General features: G+C 38.0%; 1 protein-coding gene across 1 annotated transcript in view; it reads left to right on the forward strand.

Moving 5' to 3' along the window:
- The window catches only part of UNC13C (unc-13 homolog C), a 644,738-nt gene that overhangs the window by 264,164 nt on the left and 355,785 nt on the right, over positions 1–24,789 (forward strand). The window contains 1 exon segment of the mRNA XM_070377927.1: positions 12,560–12,779. Within this exon segment, the coding sequence (XP_070234028.1) occupies positions 12,560–12,779 (220 nt within the window).

A 24,789-nucleotide genomic window follows, 5' to 3' on the forward strand; every position in this document is an offset into this window, starting at 1 on the left:
GCATATTAAATCTCATTTTTGACAAGCTGTCACATTAAGTCATTACATGGGCAACTAATATAAACGCTGGAGTGAATAATTTCTAGTTCCTGGTGCTGCAAGTCCCAGGCACCCTCAATGTGAAGCATGAAATATTTGCCTTTACATGAAGAAAAATGACTTGGCCATGTGCAAAAAGGTAGCCCTTCTATTTGAATAGCCCTATTCTATTTGAATTAAAGAGATGTACAGTAAAAATCTCAGTCATCTCTTCGAAGGAAGGAAAGTGCTATAAAATCTGAGGCAAGTTGACAGTGGGTAGGCCAGCACCATCTCCATTGACACACAGTTGGCAGTGGGCAAATCACTGCCAAGTGCTCCATCCGTCACCAATTCCCACTCACCATGAGGAGCTACTGGAGTTGATTGGGAATCTCAGTCTAATTAGCCCTAAAGGCCTGAAATTTCTAAATAGTCCAATCTGGTTGAATAACACAAGGCAGAATAACAATCTGGTATTCATACACAGTAATCTGCCTGGCGATATACTGCTTAGCTTTGTGCTTGCTTTCTCAGTGATAATTTCCTAGGTTTGGACCCAACAGTAGCACAATCAAAGTAAATCCACTCAACATTTCAACAAATATGGACTGTCTACTATGTTTCAGGCATTGTTTCAGATTTTGGAAATAAGGCAGAGAACAATTCATCTAAAAATCCCTGCCACCATGATGCTTATAATGTAGTAAAGGGAGAGCTGACATAACGGTCACCCAAGGACTGTTACTATGGTTCTTAGTAGAAGCTCTTAGTTGGTGGGGTATTTAAATTAAGACAGGCTTAGATGATGGTTGGGAGAAGGCAATGGCACCCCACTCCAGTACTCTTGCCTGGGAAATCCCATGGATGGAGGAGCCTGGTAGGCTATAGTCCATGGGGCCGCTAAGAGTCGGACACGACTGACGTAACTTAGCATAGCATAGCATAGATGATGGTTATGGGAAACTCAGAGTAAAGAACCCAAATCACCAAGGCTAAAAGAGATTCTCAAACATGGTTTGTTCTATCTGGGTTGATGGCCGTGTTTAGGAGGCTGGCCTAAGGGCATGCTTATAGAGTGTGTGAATTCTCACTAAGGGTTGATTTGTCTAGGGATATAGAGGTCCTTCTTCCAATACAGGATTCAGGCAAAAGCAAAGGGACTGGCAAGAACTAGGTGTGAGAGTGATCAGGAAATCAGACCTGGGTCCTATTCCTAGCATGACACTAGAAGAATACATGGGAGAAGGAAACAGGTCAGAACCACCTGCCTAGTATCTGGGATTCAGTCTGAAAGTTGAAGGCTCATAGTTCACCCAAGGAGTCTAGGGTCCTGCTCAGAAACAGGAATCCTTTCAAACCACATAAATGATTGTTGAAGTGATGTGATCTGAGTTTGAATCTCAGCTCTACCTCTTACTGCTTTTCAGAACTCATTTCTTGTCCTTACACTTTATCTCCCTCAGGCTCATCCTTAAATTAATGCAGTAATACTTATTTCAAAAAGAGTGAGAATTAAGGAAATGTCTTGCCAGGCACAGCAGTGGCCATCAGGGCAGTGAAGTAGGAACTTAAGGTCAAGAATGCAGAGTACATGCTGAGCCCAGTGCATCCCTGTCGCCTTTGCACCTGAGTGGCAGGTTGCAGGGAGAATTGACAGGGGCTTCATTACAAGCAGTGTTGCTATTGGTCTTGCTTCTTGCCTTCTTCAAAAGCATGGTCCTAGGCTTGAGAAAAGTGTTGGTCCAAGTCTGCCATTTATTAACTGAGCGAACTTGGGCAAGTTACTGAAATTTTCTGGGCTTCAATTTTCTCATATGTTTGCTAATTATGTAAAATGTTTGCATCCATATTCATTAGTAAAATGGCTTATGGTTTACCATGTCTTTGAACAATCATGGCATCAATAATAAATTAATTTTGTTAAATAAGCTAGGGAGCTTTCCTTTTTGTCACTTCTCTGGGATGATCTATGTGAAATGCATGTTGCTGTACCTTGAAAGGGAGAAGGCAATGGCACCCCACTCCAGTACTCTTGCCTGGAAAATCCCATGGATGGAGGAGCCTGGTAGGCTGCAGTCCATGGGGTCGCGAAGAGTCGGACACGACTGAGCGACTTCACTTTCACTTTTCACTTTCATGCATTGGAGAAGGAAATGGCAACTCACTCCAGTGTTCTTGCCTGGAAAATCCCATGGACGGAGGAGCCTGGTGGGCTGCCGACTATGGGGTCGCACAGAGTCAGACACGACTGAAGCGACTTAGCAGCAGCAGCAACAGTACCTTGAAAGACTGACAAAATTTGCCTCTTAAAACCGTCTTATAGTTTTGTTTTGGGGTTGTTTGTTTTATTTGAGGGTAGTTATTTGACTACTGAATCAATTTATTTAGTATAACAGTTCTATTCCTGTTATTTAAACATTTGTTCTTGAGTCAATTTTGATAATTTATATTTTCCTAAAGGTTGTCTTTTTTTCTAAATTTTCAAATTGAATACCATCAAATTGTTCATATAATTGTATCATTCATAAAAGCTTGAGCTGTTTTTATCTTATTTATTTGTACTTTTTTCTCTTTTGTAAATCAGTATACAAGAGATTCTCTGGCATTTGTTGACTCCATATACTTGATTTGCTTTCTATTTCATTTATTTCTGCTCTTGTCTTATTTGAATTCATCTTCTGCTATTTGTATTTATCCTGAAGCTATTTTTCTAACTTACTAAGTTGAATATGTAGTTTGTTAATTTTTATTGTTGCTGTTAACTATTGTTGTTGTTCAGTTGCTAAGTCCTGTTTGACTCTTTGCAACCCCAGGAACCACAGCATGCCAGTCTTTCCTTCAGTATCTCCCAGAGTTTGCTCAAACTCACGTCCACTGAGTCAGTGATGCCTTCCAACCATTTCATCCCTGTTGCACCCTTGTCTTCTTGCCCTCAATCTTTCCCAGCATCAGGATCTTTAACTGTTGCGTACACACAAAATACATACAGCATCAATGAAGTGAAAAACAGTACAAACACCTGTATATCCATACTTAGCTTTGAAAAGAGAATATTTCCACCCTCTGTGTATTCCTTTCTCAATTTCTTTCTCCTTCCAAACTTCAAAGATTTTATATCTATCATTTTATTGCTTTTGTTTATATTTTTAACCACATGTGTATAACTGAATTTTCTTTTTGTCTTTTCTAACATATGCATTTAAAACTATCCATTTTCCTCTTAGCACACTTTAGCTGCATTGTACAAATTTTGATATATAGTGCTTTTATTGTTGTTTAGATAGAATTGTTTCGTAAATGGTCCAGTGATTAGTATTTTGACTCATCAGTTTTATGGAAAGTGTTCATTAATATTCCAAAGATAAGGGCTTTATTTTGTTACTGCATTGTATTCAAAGGAGATGGACTGTACTTCAGTCTTTCTTATTTAATTGAGGATTGCTGGACTTCCCTGGTGGCTCAGACAGTAAAGTGTCTGCCCGCAATGCTGGAGACCTGGGTTTGATCCCTGGGTCAGGAAGATCCAGTGGAGAAGGAAATGGCAACCCACTCCAGTACTCTTGACTGGAAAATTCCATGAACTAAGGAGCCTGATAGGCTACAGTCCATGGGGTCTCAAAGAGTTGGACATGACTGAGCGACTTCACTTTCACTTTATAGCTTAATACATGATCAGCATTGTAGATATCACATCTGAGCTTTTTCTGTTTTAGTACATAAGTTTTGGGGCTTCTATATCTCTAATAATTTCTTTCAACTTTTGCTAGTTGATCTTAATAATCATTTAAATGATTTTTCCTTAAAAATATTCTATGTGGTATTAATACAGCTACCCTAAATTTTAGTTCAGTTGGTAAAGAATCCACCTGCAGTTCAGGAGACCCTAGTTCAATTCCTGGGTCAGGAAGATCTGCTGGAGAAGGGATAGGCTACCCACTCCAATATTCTTTGGCTTCCCTTGTGGCTCAGCTGGTAAAGAATCCGCCTGCAATGCAGAAGACCTGGGTTTGATCCCGGGCTTGGAGAAGGGAAAGGCTACCCACTCCAGTATTCTGGCCTGAGGAATTCCATGGACTAAAGTCCATGGGGTCACAAAGAGTTGGAGATAACTGAGTGATTTTCACTTTCACTTTCACTAAATTAGGTTAGTATCCTCTTTGATAGAACTTTTTCTAGCCCTTTATTTATATTTTATTGTGTCTTTATTCATATCTTACAGAAAAACAACTTGATTTTAAAATTTAATTTCAGAATTTTCCTTTTTATGGGTGAATTCTATTTTGTGGGTGAATTAGTTCTATTACTTTTTTTTTTTTAACTTTACATAATTGTATTAGTTTTGCCAAATATCAAAATGAATCCGCCACAGGTATACATGTGTTCCCCATCCTGAACCCTCCTCCCTCCTCCCTCCCCATACCATCCCTCTGGGTCGTCCCAGTGCATTACCCCCAAACATCCAGTATCGTGTGCATCGAACCTGGACTGGCAACTCGTTTCTTACATGATATTTTACATGTTTCAATGTCATTCTCCCAAATCTTCCCACCCTCTCCCTCTCCCACAGAGTCCATAAGACTGTTCTATACATCAGTGTCTCTTTTGCTGTCTCGTACACAGGGTTATTGTTACCATCTTTCTAAATTCCATATATATGCATTAGTATACTGTATTGGTGTTTTTCTTTCTGGCTTACTTCACTCTGTATAATAGGCTCCAGTTTCATCCACCTCATTAGAACTGATTCAAATGTATTATTTTTAATGGCTGAGTAATACTCCATTGTGTATATGTACCACTGCTTTCTTATCCATTCATCTGCTGATGGACATCTAGGTTGCTTCCATGTCCTGGCTATTATAAACAGTGCTGCGATGAACATTGAGGTACACGTGTCTCTTTCCCTTCTGGTTTCCTCATTGTGTATGCCCAGCAGTGGGATTGCTGGATCATAAGGCAGTTCTATTTCCAGTTTTTTAAGGAATCTCCACACTGTTCTCCATAGTGGCTGTACTAGTTTGCATTCCCACCAACAGTGTAAGAGGGTTCCTTTTTCTCCACACCCTCTCCAGCATTTATTATTTGTAGACTTTTGGATCGCAGCCATTCTGACTGGTGTGAAATGGTACCTCATAGTGGTTTTGATTTGCATTTCTCTGATAATGAGTGATGTTGAGCATCTTTTCATGTGTTTGTTAGCCATCTGTATGTCTTCTTTGGAGAAATGTCTATTTAGTTCTTTGGCCCATTTTTTGATTGGGTCATTTATTTTTCTGGAGTTGAGCTGTAGGAGTTGCTTGTATATTTTTGAGATGAGTTGTTTGTCAGTTGCTTCATTTGCTATTATTTTTCTCCCATTCTGAAAGCTGTCTTTTCACCTTGCTAATAGTTTCCTTTGATGTGCAGAAGCTTTTAAGGTTAATTAGGTCCCATTTGTTTATTTTTTATTTTATTTCCAATATTCTTGGAGGTGGGTCATAGAGGATCCTGCTGTGATGTATGTCAGAGAGTGTTTTGCCTATGTTCTCCTCTAGGAGTTTTATAGTTTCTGGTCTTACGTTTAGATCTTTAATCCATTTTGAGTTTATTTTTGTGTATGGTGTTAGAAAGTGGTCTAGTTTCATTCTTTTACAAGTGGTTGACCAGATTTCCCAGCACCACTTGTTAAAGAGATTGTCTTTAATCCATTGTATATTCTTGCCTCCTTTGTCAAAGATAAGGTGTCCATATATGCGTGGATTTATCTCTGGGCTTTCTATTTTATTCCATTGATCTATATTTCTGTCTTTGTGCCAGTACCATACTAATTTACTATTTCTCTTCATTTTACTCTGTTTCCTTTCTAGGTTTATATTCTGTAGATTGAGTTTTCTTTAGTTTCCCTGTTTTCCATTAAATAGATTGAAGTTATCTATACTATTTATTTTAATAAAGTAGATAATTTTTAAATGTTTAATTAAAATACTTTTCAAATTTTAAAGTTGATCAATAACCCTGTCTTAAATACACACACACACACACAAACACACACACACATATATATAAAGATCTGAAAGTGCTTAGGCTTTGGTTACTACTCTCAGTGCAACATTAGGTAGGCGGCAAGTCTGAATGTCATATCTGAAAATGATATGAAAAGCCCAAGATCAAAGCCCATGGACTTTAACTGAATTCCAAACATATCTCCTAGGTTTCCAGAGAATCCACTTTTGTAATTTTGTCATTAAGTTCCTTTTTAAAAACTTTCTGAGATAACTGGGGAATATATTTCTTTTGAGCCCCTTCTATATAGTAAAATGTTTTATTTTTTACCCACAAAAAACAGTAAAATGATGTTTTTTGTTTTTTTTCTGGCTAGGTTGCCAGATTAGTTTTTCAATATACAAACTGAATATACTAATATTTCTAGAAGATTGTTGGGGAAATCAAATGAGATAAATTGAGAGCACTTCAACCATTTTGGACACATGGTAAAAAGTGAGTGTTACTTGCTCAGTCATGTCCAACTCATTTCGACCTCATAGACTGTAACCCACCAGGCTTCTCTGTCCATGGAATTCTCCAGGCAAGAATACTGGAGTGGGTTGCCACTGCCTTCTCCTGGGACTCTTCCTGACCCAGGGATCGAACCTGGGTCTCCCGCATTACAGGCAAATTCTTTACTGTTTGAGCCACCAGGGGAGCCCCTTGGACACATAAATATGTAGTAAATATTAGTTATTGTTTTTATGATTGTCTCTTTCACCACACAGCTTTTCATAGATGTATGAGTGACTTTTAAGAGAGATGCTCACCCCTTTCTCTCTTTTCCTTTTATAATATCCTAATCCTTCTTCCTCTTTCATGACCTCTATCAGAAGATTTATAAAAACTCAGGCTGTGCCCCAACTGATGAGAACTAGACCTTTCCACATTAAAATGTCCAATGTTTCCCCCAGTGGAGAAATTCACCTTATTTTTGGCCTCTTATGTTTATTTATTTATTTATTTTTAAATTTTATTTTATTTTTAAACTTTACAAATTGTATTAGTTTTGCCAAATATCAAAATGAATCCATCCTGGCCTCTTATATTTAATAAGTTACTCATCTTATACGACTTTATTATATATATATATACACACACACACACACACACACACACATTGAAAGCTTGAATTGGAGAAAAACCGATACTTACAGTACATGACAAATTTGTCCTAATTTGTTATCAGATCAAGTTCCTTGTCATATATTGGCATGAAACAAAATTATCTTTTAAGGTGTATATCCTGTATTGTCCTCTTCTTAAATTATTGAATCAAAAGAGATTTTATCACTCTTTTACTCTCTTTATTTGGACTCAATCTATTAGTTACTTGATCAGTGGTAATGTGAGTAAAACAATGTGAGCAAAAACAAACTACATAAAGCGTTCCATGTAGAGGCACATAACTTTTAGTCTCTGTACGTTCTGCTATAAAAATTTTGCCTGAGTAATTTTACCTTCTGGTGTCAATCTTATGTAATGATTAGTTTGATTAAAAAATCAGTCATGAAATTATGTCTGTTTTTATGCTCAGGATCTTATTCTACCATTGTTCTGTCCTCATAACAAATTTCAAAGGTCTCATTTATCTAACCTTTGCTCTGCAAATCTTTCTGATGCTTTTGTCCAGAAATAGCAAAATGATACATACAGGGCAGTAAATTGATTTCTTTTCTAAAAAGCATGCATTAAGCACATGAAATACACTTAAAAACAGAAAGCATACTTTTTCCCTAGAATTATCAAAATGTGTTTGTTTTTTTAAGTATAAGAAAATGATGGTTTGCATATTTCTGTGAGGGAGTACGAGAAGAAAAATAGAACTTTATTAGTTAAGTCGCTGGTTAACATGGGGGCGGGGGGAGAGAAAAGGTATGTGGCAAATGGAGGCAGCCAGGCTTTGTTCCTGTTTTAAGTGTCAACAGTTGGTAGATTGGAATTTTGGTGGCCCCAGAACACTGGTAATTGTTCTCGGTAGGAGGCTTGACTGCTTTATTTCTTGGACTCATTCTAATTTCCCTGTATAGCTGTCAATAAGAAAGGCAATTCCAGAGTCCTAATTGTTCAGGAAGTCATTTAGTAGAGCAACTTGCTTTAAATTCCAGTTTCTCGGGGCATGAATTGTTAACAAAATCTACGTCTAAAATATGCGCATCTTCTCCTTTGTAGTCCATAGGTCATACTTGGTTATTAAGTCTTATCTGAGTGAAAGTGTTCCTTGTTCTCATTTCTACAGATCAAGGCACTGTTGAAACACAGTAAAATTGCCTTATTTTCTGGAATCACTTCAGTAGTATAAAAGTAATGTTTGTTATTTTTTACTTCTCTGCAAAAGCCTGATATCGTGGCTCTAAATATAAAAATTCCTGGAAGAATATGGGTCAAACTATGCCTAAATTTGAAAGATTAAGCTATTTTTTATTTTAGGGCTTTTTCGGTTTATAAATTACTTCTGCAGTGAGCATAGATTTTATTATCAGAACATTCATTTTAGCTAATAATATTACATTGACTGTACAAGATTTGAAAAGTTTAGAAACATTTAAAATAGATTAGTGGCAAGTCTCCCAAATTGCTGAATCCACTCTGTCTCTCAGTCCTAATTCCAGTAATTAGGATTCTGCTTGTTCTTTGAACCATCTTCTCCATATGTCTGGTTCCTTGTTTACCTAGGCCAGAGACCCTCTCTTGATAACATAATTCCCAGTCCCCATCCTTTCACATCAGCTAGCATCCTATTACCTGCACCGAGTTATCTTTCTATCTACTCTGAGCCCTTGTATGCATGGGTATATATGTGTATATTTTTTCTCTTCTCGTTAATCCAATTCTTAATCCAAGGTAAGTGGCAGACTTCCATTTCCCATGGCTCATTTTAGGGTTTTCCTTTGTTTTCTTCTGTTTTGTTTTCATTCAGTGCCCCATATCCTAGGTTTTCACCTTATTCCACAAAAGCTATGTCGTTGTAATCTTATTTGATCTGCTGTTATTTTGCTGCTAAAAATACACTCTTTCCCTCAGTATACCATATTCTCCTGAGATGATCATATCAGATGTATTTTTCCATGCTTTCCTTAGCTATTGATTTCCTGAATTTCTATATTGACCATCATTCTATCTTATGCTTTGCTGGAATAAGAAATATTTTCATAAACCATTTATTTTAGAGTGATTTTCAGCTTTAGTAAACACATGCCCATATCTCCAAAATCAAGAATGAAAAACTCATATTATCATTTTCTTGAGACTGGGGACATGTACCCTCTAGTGAATTATCTTATGTTTTTGTCCAGCTTCTATAGCTTTCAAATGTTATGGTTTATTTTAATGCCCTATTCAATTGATTTTTGATGTGCTGTCTCATAAATTTTCCATGTTTCTTCTTTTTTGAAATTAGCTTCTCTTCTCATGAAATGGACCATGCTTCTTTAACCAAACCAAAACAAACATTTCAATTTCAATGAAACCTTCCCAGCTGTCTATCAAAACTGTCTTTCACTTGTTTTCCTTCAACATGTGTAATATTTTAGCAAGTGTTCCTTATATTAATACTCTTACTACAGCCTAAAAATTTAGAGGACTGCTTGTATATCACTTGAATTCAATAAAAAGAAAATGGACATAGGGGATTAGATACAATGTGTTAATCATTAAATTTAAATTATGTGGATAAATTCATATTAAAAAGCAACTGCTTGTCTAACTCTAGGCTTCCTTGATAGATCAGTTGGTAAAGAATCTGCCTGCAATGCAGGACACACCGGTTCTATCCCTGGGTCAAGAAGATCTGCTGGAGAAGGGATAGGCTACCCACTCCAGTATTCTTGGGCTTCCCTTGTGGTTCAGCTGGTAAAGGATCTGCCCAACTCTGCTTTCTAAGTTAATATGTATCTCTCTCTTATGTTCAGTAGCAGACTCTGTTCTGTTCCTACCCAGTGTTCCAGTTAGAATTGTTGTTTTTTACTGCTACTAAGATAACAAATTATGCAATTGCAAATATACCTGAACTCCAATCTTTTTTTTTTTTTTTATTTTAGCTAAACCAACAATTCTGTACGATGCACACACACATATCACACAGTCCCCCAGGCCCTCAGCTCAGAACATAAAACCGTCTATGTAGAACTAATGGTATATCTCTTATGCCAAGAATCATTCAGTTCACTTCAAAGATATTAAATATCACTCTGCTAGGCAGTAAAGGTGAAGCAAAGATGAATAATACATGCTTCTAATTCTAATAGAACTCTTAACAGTTCTTTTCAAGACATGACATCTTCATTAAAGAATGTAACCAAGAGATTTATTGACTCAGATTATCTTTATTGAAAAGTGATGGATCCACTTGTTCTATATAAACCCTAACACAGGGTTCCCCTAATTGAGAAGTTCCCATATTTTGAACACACTTTTGATGTGTAGACTCACTTGAAATGTAAATAACTTTGATCAGACCCTCATTGAGTGGCAAGGCTGGATCTTGCTTTTTAAAAGATAGAAAAATTTTTAGTGAAGATTAGCTTCCTTGTAGGGAAACTCCTTGTGCCATTACCAGACATATTCTGGGGAAATGCCTGGTGAGGGGAATTACTGATAAAAGGAAAAGTGCCATTTCCATACTTTGGAATTGAAGAATAATAGAAAGGTAACCATTTCAACACTGTGGGAAGATACTCTGAAATGAGATTTAAGGATGATTAATGAAAAACACAAGCACTTCCCTTCTAGTGTTGCTTATCAGCTAGACTCCTACAGAATTTGTGTAAACAACCATTCATCAGGCATCAGGTGGTTGTGGGGAATTATAAATGTAACTTCAGAGAGTGCTGGTCTTTCTCCCCAGCGAGTCACCAGCAGAGTGGGAAATGAGAAGCAAAGAGACTCATCTAAACAAATCTGAAGTATGAGCACTCTTACTTAGCATTTATTCAGTGTTTGAAGTCTATGGGCTATATTTGTTACTGTCACACAGTTTGATCATCAACAAACAGTAGACAGGTAGAGCAGGAAATTGAGGATTAGAGAACTTAAATCTCTCCATAGATTATAAGACTTTCAAGTAGCACAGCGTTCATTTCATGCCATGAAAAGGTGCTGTGCCCTAACACTCAGAGACAAGACAGCTCCTGCCTTCTGAAGCCCATTTCAACTGTCATGCAACAGAGCCTGTGCTCAGGAACTCAGGCCTCTGGGCTCCTTGTTCAGTGCTCACTTCACCAATGGCTTCCCTGCACTGTTAAAAATTATCTCCATTCAGTCATCTGTAAAGATGTGGATGGAGCTAGAGTCTGTCATACAGAGTGAAGTCAGACAGAAAGAGGAAAACAAATATTGTATATTACTGCATATACATGGAATCAAGAAAAATGGTACAGATTAACATATTTACAGGGCAAGAGTAGAGATGGAGACATACAGAATGAACAAGTGGACCTGGTGGGGAGAGAAGTGGAATTAATTGGGAGATTAGCACTGACATGTATACACTACCATGTGTAAAGTAGATAGCTAGTGGGAACCTACTGTGTAACACCGAGCTCAGCTCTGTGATGACTTGATGGGTGGGATGGGGTGGTGACGGAAACCACAGAGGCAGGGGATATATGTATGCATAAAGCTGATTCACTTTGCTATGCAGCAGAACTAACACAACATTGAAAAGCAATTATATCCCAATAAATTAAAAAATATGTATATCTCCCTTTAAGGCAGTGAAAGCAAGTCCCTGTAGAAAGATCTCTAGAAGTATACTTCGGAATTGGGGAGGGGTGTCATGTTACAGAGGATGTTATGTTAGAATCAGGGAGGTGAGGCCTGGTTAAGATACAAAGGAGGAGTGAGGGGTGTTTGTAGAAGTTTAAAATCAGCATTCAGAATACTTTCCATGACTTTATAATTTTACCAAGAACCAACTTAGACCAAGGATAGTAATATAAATTTCTTTTGACTTTTGAATTGGTGTTTCCTGAATATCTATCTCAAGCCGTAGACTAGATTATGCTCTGAGGATTGATCCAGCAGTGAGCATGATGTTCATCATCCTTGTGCTCATGAAGTAACAGGACAGAGGATGTAGTCATTATCAAGAAACCAGAGCTTTGTGCTGCCATGAAAGAACCTTGCACAGCATTGAAGCCCAGTCCCATGTGAAAATTAGGGAGTTTCTGTATTCAAATTGGAGAAGGAAATGGCAACCCACTCCAGTGTTCTTGCCTGGAGAATCCCAGGGACAGGGGAGCCTGGTGGGCTATCGTCTCTGGGGTTTCACAGAGTCGGACACGACTGAAGCGACTTAGCAGCAGTATTCAAATTACTGAATCGGGCCCTGGAGCATTGAAGGAAGAATACTTAAGCAGAGTCACTGTGATGACTGTCATCACTTAAATAAATAATTAAAGAGTTCTCTCAAAATAGCATTTTCAGGAAAAAGTGATAACATGGTTTGTTTTATGTTGGACTTCTCCAGATCCATTGATGTACCTTACGTTGGTAACTTCTCTCACCTTCCCAGAAAATACATGTCTTCAAGAAGACGCTACAGGCACTGATCTACCCCATGTCCTCCACCACCCCACACAACTTTGAGGTCTGGACGGCTACAACACCTACCTACTGTTACGAGTGTGAAGGGCTCCTATGGGGCATTGCCCGGCAAGGCATGAAGTGTTCGGAGTGTGGAGTGAAGTGCCACGAAAAGTGTCAGGACCTCCTGAATGCCGACTGTTTGCAGAGTGAGTACTCAGGTGAAGAAGCAGGTGTGCAGAGCTGGTCTCATTCTGTGTGTTTTCAGCTCTTGCTAATTCTCAACAAATCCTATCCAGGCATACGAAGTTATACACACTGCCCATCAATTACCTACTGACTTTGTTGACCCTGGCACTGTCAGATTCCTCAGAATAACTACTTGGAGTTCAGTGGCACTTGGCCCAAGTAGAAATTTTCAAAGTGACTTCCAATCTGTGTTCTTACTTCTATCTCATAATAGCCCGACATGGTCAGTGGGAACATGTAAAGTCATGTTCCTCAAACAGGGCTGACGCATCCCTGAGGTGACAGCAACTGGAATTCTTTCCCAAGCCTGCTTGACTTCTGCCTTCTGCAAGCAAGCGCCATGCTCTTCTGCAGCCCCTGTGCAGACCTTAAAATTGGGAGGCCATGTATCTGAATGTCAAAGACAAATCTAACTTACCAGATATGTGACCTGGAAAAAGTTTTTCTAACTTCTCAGGGCTTCATTTTTCTTCCTTCAAATAAGTTGGAATAATAAAATTTACCTTAGTGGTTTATTTTGAAGACTAAATGGGAAAGTCGCTGCTAAGAATCTGGCACATAGTAGATGCTCAGTGAATATTAATGGCCTCTCCATTCTTTTCAGATCAGATCAGATCAGATCAGTCACTCAGTCGTGTCCGACTCTTTGCGACCCCCTGAATCGCAGCACGACAGGCCTCCCTGGCCATCACCAACTCCCGGAGTTCACTCAGACTCACGTCCATCGAGTCAGTGATGCCATGCAGCCATCTCATCCTCTCTCATCCCCTTCTCCTCCTGCCCCCAATCCCTCCCAGCATCAGAGTCTTTTCCAATAAGTCAACGCTTCGCATCAGGTGGCCAAAGTACTGGAGTTTCAGCTTTAGCATCATTCCTTCCAAAGAAATCCCAGGGCTGATCTCCTTCAGAATGGACTGGTTGGATCTCCTTGCAGTCCAAGGGACTCTCAAGAGTCTTCTCCAACACCACAGTTCAAAAGCATCAATTCTTCGGCACTCAGCCTTCTTCACAGTCCAACTCTCACATCCATACATGACCACAGGAAAAACCATAGCCTTACATTTCTGAATAAGTACATGTCACTTTGACTTTTATGACAGGTTATCTTAGATTTTTCATTTCTGAAAAAAGAAAACCCTTTACTGGTACTTTAGGTCCTGAAATGCCAAAACTCTAAAACACATATTATTGACTTTTCACTGCTGAATTGATTTGTCTGCTGACCTTAAATAACTAAAAAAGTACTGCTGAAGAACTCTATTTAAACATGGATTTTCATCTTCAAATGATGTGTTTTTCACATTTAATAGCGTCCCCTTTATTATTTATTTGAATATGGTCAGTGTAAGGTGCATGGGTTGCCTGAAATTGAGGGAGGACAGAGGAAAATGTCAAAATAGAGATTAAATCGCAAATGCTGGTACGTCTGGCTGTGGTCATAACAGTTCACACACATTGTACACTTTCTTCTACCTGATTAGTATTCTCCCTATACAACCAGATCAATTGAGACTGTTAATGGTAATGAGTATGTTTTTTAAAGCAAAATAGTACTCCTTTAAAACATAAAATGCATACTTAGGAATGAATGCTTGTAAGGAAGGGAAACTGACTCAGTATTACCCAGCCAAGTTACCTGCAACATCCCATCCTACAATTACACTTTAGTCTTCCTCTTTTAAAAGTGAATTGTGAACCAGTGTCTTAAGAAACAACCATATTAGGGCAGTGATATTTTGAGAAAATAGGTAGGAAAAAATATTGCCATATAGAAACGATGGCTTAGATCTCTTCAAGAAAAAAATGATGTAGGTCATACTTAAGAAATGAGTTCATTCTTCAGGTCTTTCAGAGAAGAGAGATGCCACCCGCTCATAAGCTTTAGAAAATTTTCATAGTCTGTTTCCATTTCTTCAGATAGCATGCTTTATTTGGTAATGGTTAAATACATGTGGCAAGCTTTTCATTGAAGTTATTCATTAAAATGTATGTAAATTTGAAGAATCAGAAACAGTACAAAAAAATGAAAGTAGACGTGTATCCCCCAGGAAAGAGAGATTTTCCTTAATAACTCCTTATATTTCCCTGAAACTCACATTCTCACACTGAATGGAAAGAGGTTTTGGTAATACATGAATTCAGCTTCACCATTTACCACAATAACTATCAATAAAATTTAATGCTGTCCTAGCAAACTAACGTTGAAAATTCTCCAAGCTAGGCTTCAATAGTACATGAACTGAGAACTACCAGATGTTCAAGCTGGATTTAGAAAAGGCAGAGGAACCAGGTATCAAATTGTCAACATCTGTTGGATCATAGAAAAAGAAAGAGAATTCGAGAAAAACATCTACTTCTGCTTTATGGACTATGCCAAAGCCTTTAACTGTGTGGATCACAACAAACTGTGGGAAATTCTTCAAGAATTGGGAATACTAGACCACCTTACCTGGCTCCTGAGAAATCTGTATGAAGATCAAGAAGCAACAGTTAGAACTGGACATGGAACAACGGACTGGTTTCAAATCAGAAAAGGAGTATGCCAAGGCTGTATATTGTCACCCTGCTTATTTAACTTATATGCAGAGTAAGTCATGCGAAATGCTGGCTGGATGAAGCATGAGGTAGAATCTAGATTGCTGGGAGAAATATCCATAACCTCAGATATACAGATGATACCACCCTTATGACAGAAAGCAAAGAGGAACTAAAGAGCCTTGATGAAAATGAAACAGAATAGTGAAAAATCTGGCTTAAAATTCAACATTCAAAAAACTAAGATCATGGCATTCAGTCCCATCACTTCATGGCAAATAGACGGGGAAACAATGGAAACAATGACAGACTTTATTTTCTTGGGCTCTAAAATCACTATAGATGGTGACTTCAGCCATGAAATTAAAAGACCCTTACTCCTTGGAAGAAAAGCCATGAAAAACCTAGACAGCATATTAAAAAGCAGAGACCTTACTTTTCCTACAAAGGTCGGTCTAGTCAAAGCTATGTTTTTGCCAGTAGTCATGTATGGATGTGAGAGTTGGACCATAAAGAAAGCTGAGCACCGAAGAATTGATGCTTTTGAACTGTGGTGTTGAAGAAGACACTTGAGAGTCCCTTGGACTGCAAGGAGATCAACTCAGTGAACCCTAAAGGAAATAAGCCCTGAATATTCATTGTAAGGACTGATGCTGAAGCTCCAATACTTTGGCTACCTGATGCAAAGAACTGATTCAACTGAAAAAGACCCTGACTAGAAAAGGTTGAATGCAGGAGGAGAAGGAGATGAGGGAGGGTGAGATGGTTGAATGGAATCACCGACTCAATGGACATCAGTTTGAGTGAGTTCTGGGAGTTGCTGATGGACAGAAAAGCCTGGCGTGCTGCAGTCCATGGGGTTGCAAAGAGTAGGACACGACAGAGCAAATGTACGGAACTATAGAATTAGTGATGTTTCCTTAAGAAACTTCTCTTTTCAGTGCTTTAAGCAAAAAAGTTTTTATGGTGGCACCTTATTTGAAATACCCCCATGTGTGCCAAAATCAAAAGAAAAGGAGAGAATAAAAATTTAAAGAAGTGAGAGTTGGAAAGCATAGCTAATTCATTCTCTTGTAAACATAGGAGGTTCTTCAATTTCCTTCTCAAAATTATCATTCAATTTCTGTTTGAATACCCACAGAGAAAATTTAACAGTATGCCAGGCAATTTGTATTAGAAAATTCTAGCTTTAAATTAAAATTTGAACCAATTTTATTTATTTATTTATTTATTTTGCTACAAAAATAGGTCTTTATTCTTAGGAAAATATAGTCAGAGCTAGCTTCCTTATGCTATACATAAAATCTTAACATCAGAGGCAGTACAGATAGTTTTTGAACTGATCTCCAAACAAGCACAAACCCACTACGTTGAAAAGATCAGGTAATTTTGAGGTTTTTGGCAAAAGACAGTACTTCACACATCTAATCCAAATCAAAGAGCCTGCAGACAGTTTTCAGTGAGATAAAAGGAATGAAACAAATATAAATTCTACAGATAAATAAATGTAAGAGAATTTAAATAAGCTAACAGAACTAATTTTTTTAAATAAAAATACTAGTCAGGTACAAGCTTTTGTTTCTCAATGCCAGACTTCTAGATGTTTATCAGACTACTGTTAATATCATTAAAAACCTAATCTTGGATCAGGGCATTAGTTTTAATACTATTTTGCAGTCGTAAAAAAGATTTTCTTTCAACTGAATGCTCCTGGCCCTGAAAAATATTTTAGGCATATTACTGAAGGCAGACTGTGGTACTAATAAAACTTGTATCTTAAGTACTTTTTAAAAAAGTGACAGACAAAAAAGTCCATCAACACCACTCTTCTAGATTCCATATGTATGTATTAAATATACAATATTTGTTCATTGGAATATATGTAAATGTGCCTTGCCGGTTATTGAAACATTACCTACAAAATGAGTATGGGGTGACAAAAATTAGTTCCTGGTGCTTAATGAAACTTTTTGCCACTGATTTTATATACTACCCCGTGCTTTTTTAAAGTACATCTCTCAAATCTTAGTGTAAGTTTGAGGGCTACACAAAACATTTACATTTCATTCTAACATAAAATGAGTAATAGGTTGTGGAAAGTGGGTAAACTAAATGTAGCCTTCAGTAAAATTGAATCTCAGTGTAATCCTTGGTGCTGGCACTTCCCAGGTCCAAGGAGTTAAATGAACCAATTTTAGTAACTGGTTCAAAATAACCTCTAGGAACTTCTATTATTTTAAGCCAAATCTTACCTTTGAAGAACATATTTAATAAATTGTCTCCTATCTTGTTTAATAGTTTTACAAGATAATCATTTTTAGATTTTAGATTTCTAGAACCCTCATTATTTTGCTAATTCTTTGCTGAAAATGTTGCTGGCAATATACATACACACATACACAGAATAAAGCAAAAGGAAGCAAAAAGTCTATATTTGGGTCTGACCAATGACCAATTCACAATAAAGGATATTTAAAGTTACTTCATTTGAGTTTGGTATTTAAATCTTATGGAATATTGGATCTGTGACTTGCACACTTGCAGTCAAGTGAAGTTAGAGCAGGTGATAAACCCACCCACCATTGCAGTACCTCCATGCATGTTCAGAGATGCATGGAAATGTCAGATGAGTTCCCCAAATAGCCTCATCTCAGTTCATGTCTGACTGATTTTATTTGGAGGTTCTACACTTCACTGCCTTCCTGGCCCAAGGCTACCATCCATGTGAAATAGAAGGTAGAAACAGAGAATAGCAAAGAGAAACAGAGAAGCTTCAGAGAAGAGCACAGACCTGTCACAACCCTCTTTGCTCCAGGCCAGTAGGAGTGGCCAGATTTCATCTACTTTCTCTTAAATTAACTTATTTCTGTCCTGTTACTTGAAAATACAGTTACAGTTTTTTGGAAACAGCATTTGATGATGGAAGAGTTGAAATATAGCTAATGGAGAAGTAGTTTCTCACCCCAAAGGATATTTTTTAAAAAAAACTTCACAATGTTGTTTTGGTTTCTGCCATACAGTGATGCAAATCAGCCATAATTATACATATATCGCCTCCCTCTCCTCCCCTCATCCCACTTCTCTAGGTCATCACAGAGTGCCAGACTGGGCTCCTTATGTTATACAGTAGCTTCTCACCAGCTATCTATTTTGCACATAGGAGTGTATGTATGTTGGTACTACTTTCTCCATTTGTCTCCCTCTTTCTCTCCCCACTGTATCCTCAAGTCACTTCTCTATGTCTGCATCTTTATTCCTTCCTTTCAAATAGGTTCATCAACACCACTCTTCTAGATTCCATATATATGTATTAAATATACAATATTTGTTTTTCTTTTTTTAATTCATTTTTTTAATTGGAGGCTAATTACTTTACAGTATTGTAGTGGTTTTTGCCATACATTGACATGGATCAGCCATGGGTGTACATGTGTTTCCCATCCTGAATCCCCCTCCCACCTCCCCATCCCATCCTTCAGGGTCATCCCAGTGCACCAGCCCTGAGCACCCTGTCTCATGCATCAAACCTGGACTGGCGATCTATTTCACATATGATAATATACATGTTTCAGTGCTATGCTCTCAAATCATTCCACCCTCACCTTCTCCCACAGAGTCCAAAAGATTGTTCTTTACATCGATGTCTCTTTTGCTGTCTCACATATAGGGTCATCGTTACCATCTTTCTAAATTCCATATATATGTGTTAATATACTGTATTGGTGTTTTTCTTTCTGACTTACTTCGCTCTGTATAATAGGCTCCAGTTTCATCCACCTCATTAGAACTGATTCAAATGCATTCTTTTTAATAGCTGAGTAATATTCCATTGTGTACACATACCACAGTTTTCTTATCCATTTGTCTGGTGATGGACGTCTAGGTTGCTTCCATGTCCTGGCTATTATAAACAGTGCTGCGATGAACATTGGTGTACATGTGTCTCTTTCAGTTCTGGTTTCCTCATTGTGTATGCCCAGCAGTGGGATTGCTGAGTTCTATTTCCAGTTTTTTAAGGAATCTCCATACTGTTCTCCATAGCGGCTGTATGAGTTTGCATTCCCACCAACAGTGTAAGAGGGTTCCCTTTTCTCCACACCCTCTCCAGCATTTATTGCTTGTAGACATTTGGATAGCAGCCATTCTGACTGGCGTAAGATGGTACCTCATTGTGGTTTTGATTTGCATTTCTCTGATAATAAGTGATGTTGAGCATCTTTTCTGGAGAAGGCAATGGTACCCCACTCCAGTACTCTTGCCTGGAAAATCAATGGACAGAGGAGCCTGGTAGGCTGCAGTCCATGGGGTCGCTAAGAGTCAGACACGACTGAGCAACTTGACTTTCACTTTTCTCTTTCATGCATTGGAGAAGGAAATGGCAACCCACTCCAGTGTTCTTGCCTGGAGAATCCCAGGGATGGGGGAGCCTGGTGGGCTGCCGTCTCTGGGGTCGCACAGAGTCGGACGTGACTGAAGTGACTTAGCAGCAGCAGCAGCAGCAAAGCATCTTTTCATGTGTTTGTTAGCCATCTGTATGTCTTCTTTGGAGAAATGTCTGTTTAGTTCTTTGGCCCATTTTCTGATTGGGTCATTTATTTTTCTGGAATTGAGCTGCAGGAGTTGCTTATATATTTTTGAGATTAATTCTTTGTCAGTTGCTTTGTTTGCTATTATTTTCTCCCATTCTGAAGGCTGTCTTTTCACCTTGCTTCTAGTTTCCTTTGTTGTGCAAAAGCTTTTAAGTATAATTGTGTACCATTTGTTTATTTTTGCTTTTATTTCCAGTATTTTGGGAGGTGGATCATAGAGGATCCTGCTTTGATATATGTCAGAGAGAGTTTTGTCTATGTTTTCCTCTAGAAGTTTTATAGCTTCTGATCTTACATTTAGATCTTTATCCATTTTGAGTTTATTTTTGTGTATGGTATTAGAAAGTGTTCTAGTTTCATTCTTTTACAAGTAGTTGACCAGTTTCACCAGCAACACTTGTTAAAGAGATTGTCTTTTCTCCATTGTATATTCTTGCCTACTTATTCAAAGATAAAGTATCCATCAGTTCAGTTCAGTCGCTTAGTCGTGTCTGACTCTTTGTGACCCCATGAATCGCAGCACGCCAGGCCTCCTGTCCATCACCAATTCCTGCAGTTCACTCAAACTCACGTCCATTGAGTCGGTGATGCCATCCAGCCATCTCATCCTTTGTCATCCCCTTCTCCTCCTGCGCCCATTCCCTCCCAGCATCAGAGTCTTTTCCAATGAATCAACTCTTCGCATGAGGTGGCCAAAGTACTGGAGTTTCAGCTTTAGCATCATTCCTTCCCAAGAACACCCAGGGCTGATCTCCTTCAGAATGGACTGGTTGGATCTCCTTGCAGTCCAAGGGACTCTCAAGAGTCTTCTCCAACACCACACTTCAAAAGCATCAAATTCTTTGGTGCTCAGCTTTCTTCACAGTCCAACTCTCACATCCATACATGACCACTGGAAAAACCATAGCCTTGACTAGACGGACCTTTGTTGGCAAAGTAATGTCTCTGCTTTTGAATATGCTATCTAGGTTGGTCATAGCTTTCCTTCCAAAGAGTAAGCATCTTTTAATTTCATGGCTGGAATCACCATCTGCAGTGATTTTGGAGCCCAGAAAAATAAAGTCTGACACTGTTTCCACTATTTCCCCATCTATTTCACATGAAGTGATGAGACCATATGCCATGAAATTAGTTTTGTGAATGTTGGGCTTTAAGCCATCCTTTTCACTCTCCTCTTTCACTTTGATCAAGAGGATTTTTCGTTCCTCTTCACTTTCTGCCATAAGGGTGGTATCATCTGCATATCTGAGGTTGGAAGTGGCCAAACAGGAGATGGCAAGAGTGAACGTCAACATTCTAGGAATCAGCGAACTAAAATGGACTGGAATGGGTGAATTTAACTCAGATGACCATTATATCTACTACTGTGGGCAGAAATCCCATAGAAGAAATGGTGCAGCCATCATGATCAACAAAAGAGTCCAAAATGCAGTACTTGGATGCAGTCTCAAAAACAACAGAATGATCTCTGTTCGTTTTCAAGGCAAACCATTCAGTATCACAGTAATCCAAGTCTATGCCCCAACCGGTAATGCTGAAGAAGCTGAAGTTGAATGGTTCTATGAAGACCTATGAGACCTTTTAGAACTAACACCCAAAAAACCATTGGACCATTCAGGTATGACCTAAATCAAATCCCTTATGGTTTATGATTATGTCTGTGGTTTTCCCTACTTTCTTCAATTTAAGTCTGAATTTGGCAATAAGGAGTTCATGATCTCAGCTAATTTCCAGCAAATTTGGAAAACTCAGCAGTGGCCACGGGACTGGAAAAGGTCAGTTTTAATTCAATCCCAAAGAAAGTCAATGCCAAAGAATGCTCAAACTATCACACAATTGCACTCATCTCACACACTAGTAAAGTCATGCTCAAAATTCTCCAAGCCAGGCTTCAGCAATACATGAACCGTGAACTTCCTGATGTTCAAGCTGGTTTTAGAAGAGGCAGAGGAACCGGAGATCAAATTGTCAACATCCGCTGGATCATCAAAAAAGTAAGAGAGTTCCAGAAAAACATCTATTTCTGCTTTATTGACTATGCCAAAGCCTTTGACTGTGTGGATCCCAATAAACTGTGGAAAATTCTTCAAGAGATGGGAATACCAGACCACCTGACCTGCCTCTTGAGAAACCTATGTGCAGGTCAGGAAGCAACAGTTAGAACTGGACATGGAACAACAGAGTGGTTCCAAATAGGAAAAGGAGTACGTCAAGGCTGTATATTGTCACCCTGCTTATTTAACTTCTATGCAGAGTACAACATGAGAAACACTTGGCTGGAAGAAACACAAGCTGAAATCAAGGTGTAAATAGCTGTGTGGATTTATCTCTGGGCTTTTTGTTTTGTTCCATTGATCTATGTTTCTGTCTTTGTGCCAGTACCATACTGTCTTGATGATTGTAGCTTTGTAGTAGAGACTGAAGTCAGGAAGGTTGATTCCTCCAGTTCCATTCTTCTTTCTCAAGATTGCTTTGGCTATTCAAGGTTTTTTTATTTCCATACAAATTGTGAAATTATTTGTTCTAGTTCTGTGAAAAATACCATTGGTAGCTTGATAGGGATTGCATTGAATCTATAGATTGCTTTTTGTAGTATACTCATTTTCACTATATTGATTTTTCCAATCCATGAACATGGTATATTTCTCAATCTTTTGTGTCCTCTTTGATTTCTTAAATCACCAGTGTTTTACAGTTTTCTATGTATAGGTCTTTTGTTTCTTTAGGTAGATATATTCCTAAGTATTTTATTCTTTTCTTTGCAATGGTGAATGGAATTGTTTCCTCAATTTGGCTTTCTGTTTTATCATTGTTAGTGTATAGGAATGCAAGGGATTTTTGTGTGTTAATTTTATATCCTGCAAGTTCACTATAGTCATTGATTTGCTCTAGTAATTTTCTGGTGGAATCTTTAGGGTTTTCTATGTAGAGGATCATGTCATCTGCAAACAGTGAACGTTCTACTCCTTCTTTTCCCATCTGGATTCCTTTTATTTCTTTTTCTGCTCTGATTGCTATGGCTAAAGCTTCCAAAACTATGTTGAATAGTAGTGGTGAAAGTGGGCACCCTTGTCTTGTTCCTGACTTTAGGGGAAATGCTTTCAATTTTTTACCATTGATGGTAATGTTTGCTGTGGGTTTGTCATACATAGCTTTTATTATGTTGAAGTATATTCCTTCTCTTCCTGCTTTCTGGAGGGTTTTGATCATAAATGGATGTTGAATTTTGTCAAAGGCTTTCTCTGCATCTATTGAGATAATCATAATGTTTTTATCTTTCAGTTTGTTGATGTGGTGTATCACATTGATTGATTTGTGAATATTGAAGAATCCTACATCCCTGGGATAAACCCCACTTGAGCATGATGTATGATCTTTTTAATATGTTGTTGGATACTGTTTGCTAGAACTTTGTTAAGGATTTTTGCATCTGTATTCATCAGTGATATTGGCCTGTAGTTTTCTTTTTTTTGTGGCATCTTTGTCAGGTTTTTGTATTAGAGTGGTGTTGACCTCATAGAATGAGTTTGGAAGTTTACCTTCCACTGCAATTTTTGGAAGACTTTGAGTAGGATAAGTGTTAGCTCTTCTCTAAAATTTTGATAGAATTCAGCTGTAAAGCCGTCTGGACCTGGGCTTTTGTTTGCTGGAAGATTTCTGATTACAGTTTCAATTTCTGTGCTTGTGATGGGTCTGTTAAGATTTTCTATTTCTTCCTGCTTCAGTTTGGAAAGTTATACATTTCTAAGAATCTGTCCATTTCTTCCAAGTTGTCCATTTTATTGGCATATAGTTGCTGATAGTAGTCTCTTATGATCCTTTGTATTTCTGTGTTGTGTGTTGTGATTTCTCCATTTTAATTTCTAATTTTGTTGATTTGATTTTTCTCCCTTTGTTTCTTGATGAGTCTGGCTAATGGTTTGTCTATTTTATTTGTCTTCTCAAGGAACCAGCTTTTCGCTTTGATGATTTTTGCTATGGTCTCCGTTATTTCTTTTCCATTAATTTCTGCCCTAATTTTTATGATTTCTTTCCTTCTACTAACCCTGGGGTGCTTCATTTCTTCTTTTTCTAGTTGCTTTAGGTGTAGAGTTAGGTTGTTTATTTGATTTTTCTCTTGTGTCTTGAGGTAAGCTTGTATTGCTATGAACCTTCCCTTTAGCACTGCTTTTACTGAATCCCATAGGTTTTGGGTTGTTGTGTTTTCATTTTCATTCATTTCTATGCATATTTTGATTTCTTTTTTATTTCTTCTGTGATTTGTTGGTTATTCAAAAGCGTGTTGTTTAGCCTCCATATGTTTGTATTTTTTTTTATTTATTTATTTTTAATCAAAGGATAATTGCTTTACAAAATTGTGTTGGCTTCTGCCATATAGCAACATGAATCAGCAATAGATATACATTTGTCCCCTCCCTCTTGAACCTCCCTTCCACCCCCCACCTCATCCCACCCCTCCAGGTTGTTATTGACATCTAATCTTACCACATTGTGATCAGAAAAGATGTTTGGAATGATTTCAGTTTTTTTTGAATTTACCAAGGCTAGATTTATGACCCAGGATGTGATCTATCATGGAGAAGTTTCTGTGTATGCTTGAGAAAAAGGTAAAATTCATTGTTTTGGGTTGAAATGTCCTATAAATATCAATTAAGTCTAACTTGTCCATTGTATCATTTAAAGTTTGTGTTTCCTTGCTGATTATCTGTTTAGTTGATCTATCCATAGGTGTGAGTAGGGTATTAAAGTCTCCCACTATTATTGTGTTACTGTTAATTTCCCCTTTCATTCTTGTTAGCATTTGCCTTACATATTGCAGTGCTTCTATGTTGGGTGCATATATATT

The sequence above is a fragment of the Bos mutus genome, chromosome 10, assembly GCF_027580195.1.
Source record: "Bos mutus isolate GX-2022 chromosome 10, NWIPB_WYAK_1.1, whole genome shotgun sequence".
Classification (NCBI taxonomy): domain Eukaryota; kingdom Metazoa; phylum Chordata; class Mammalia; order Artiodactyla; family Bovidae; genus Bos; species Bos mutus.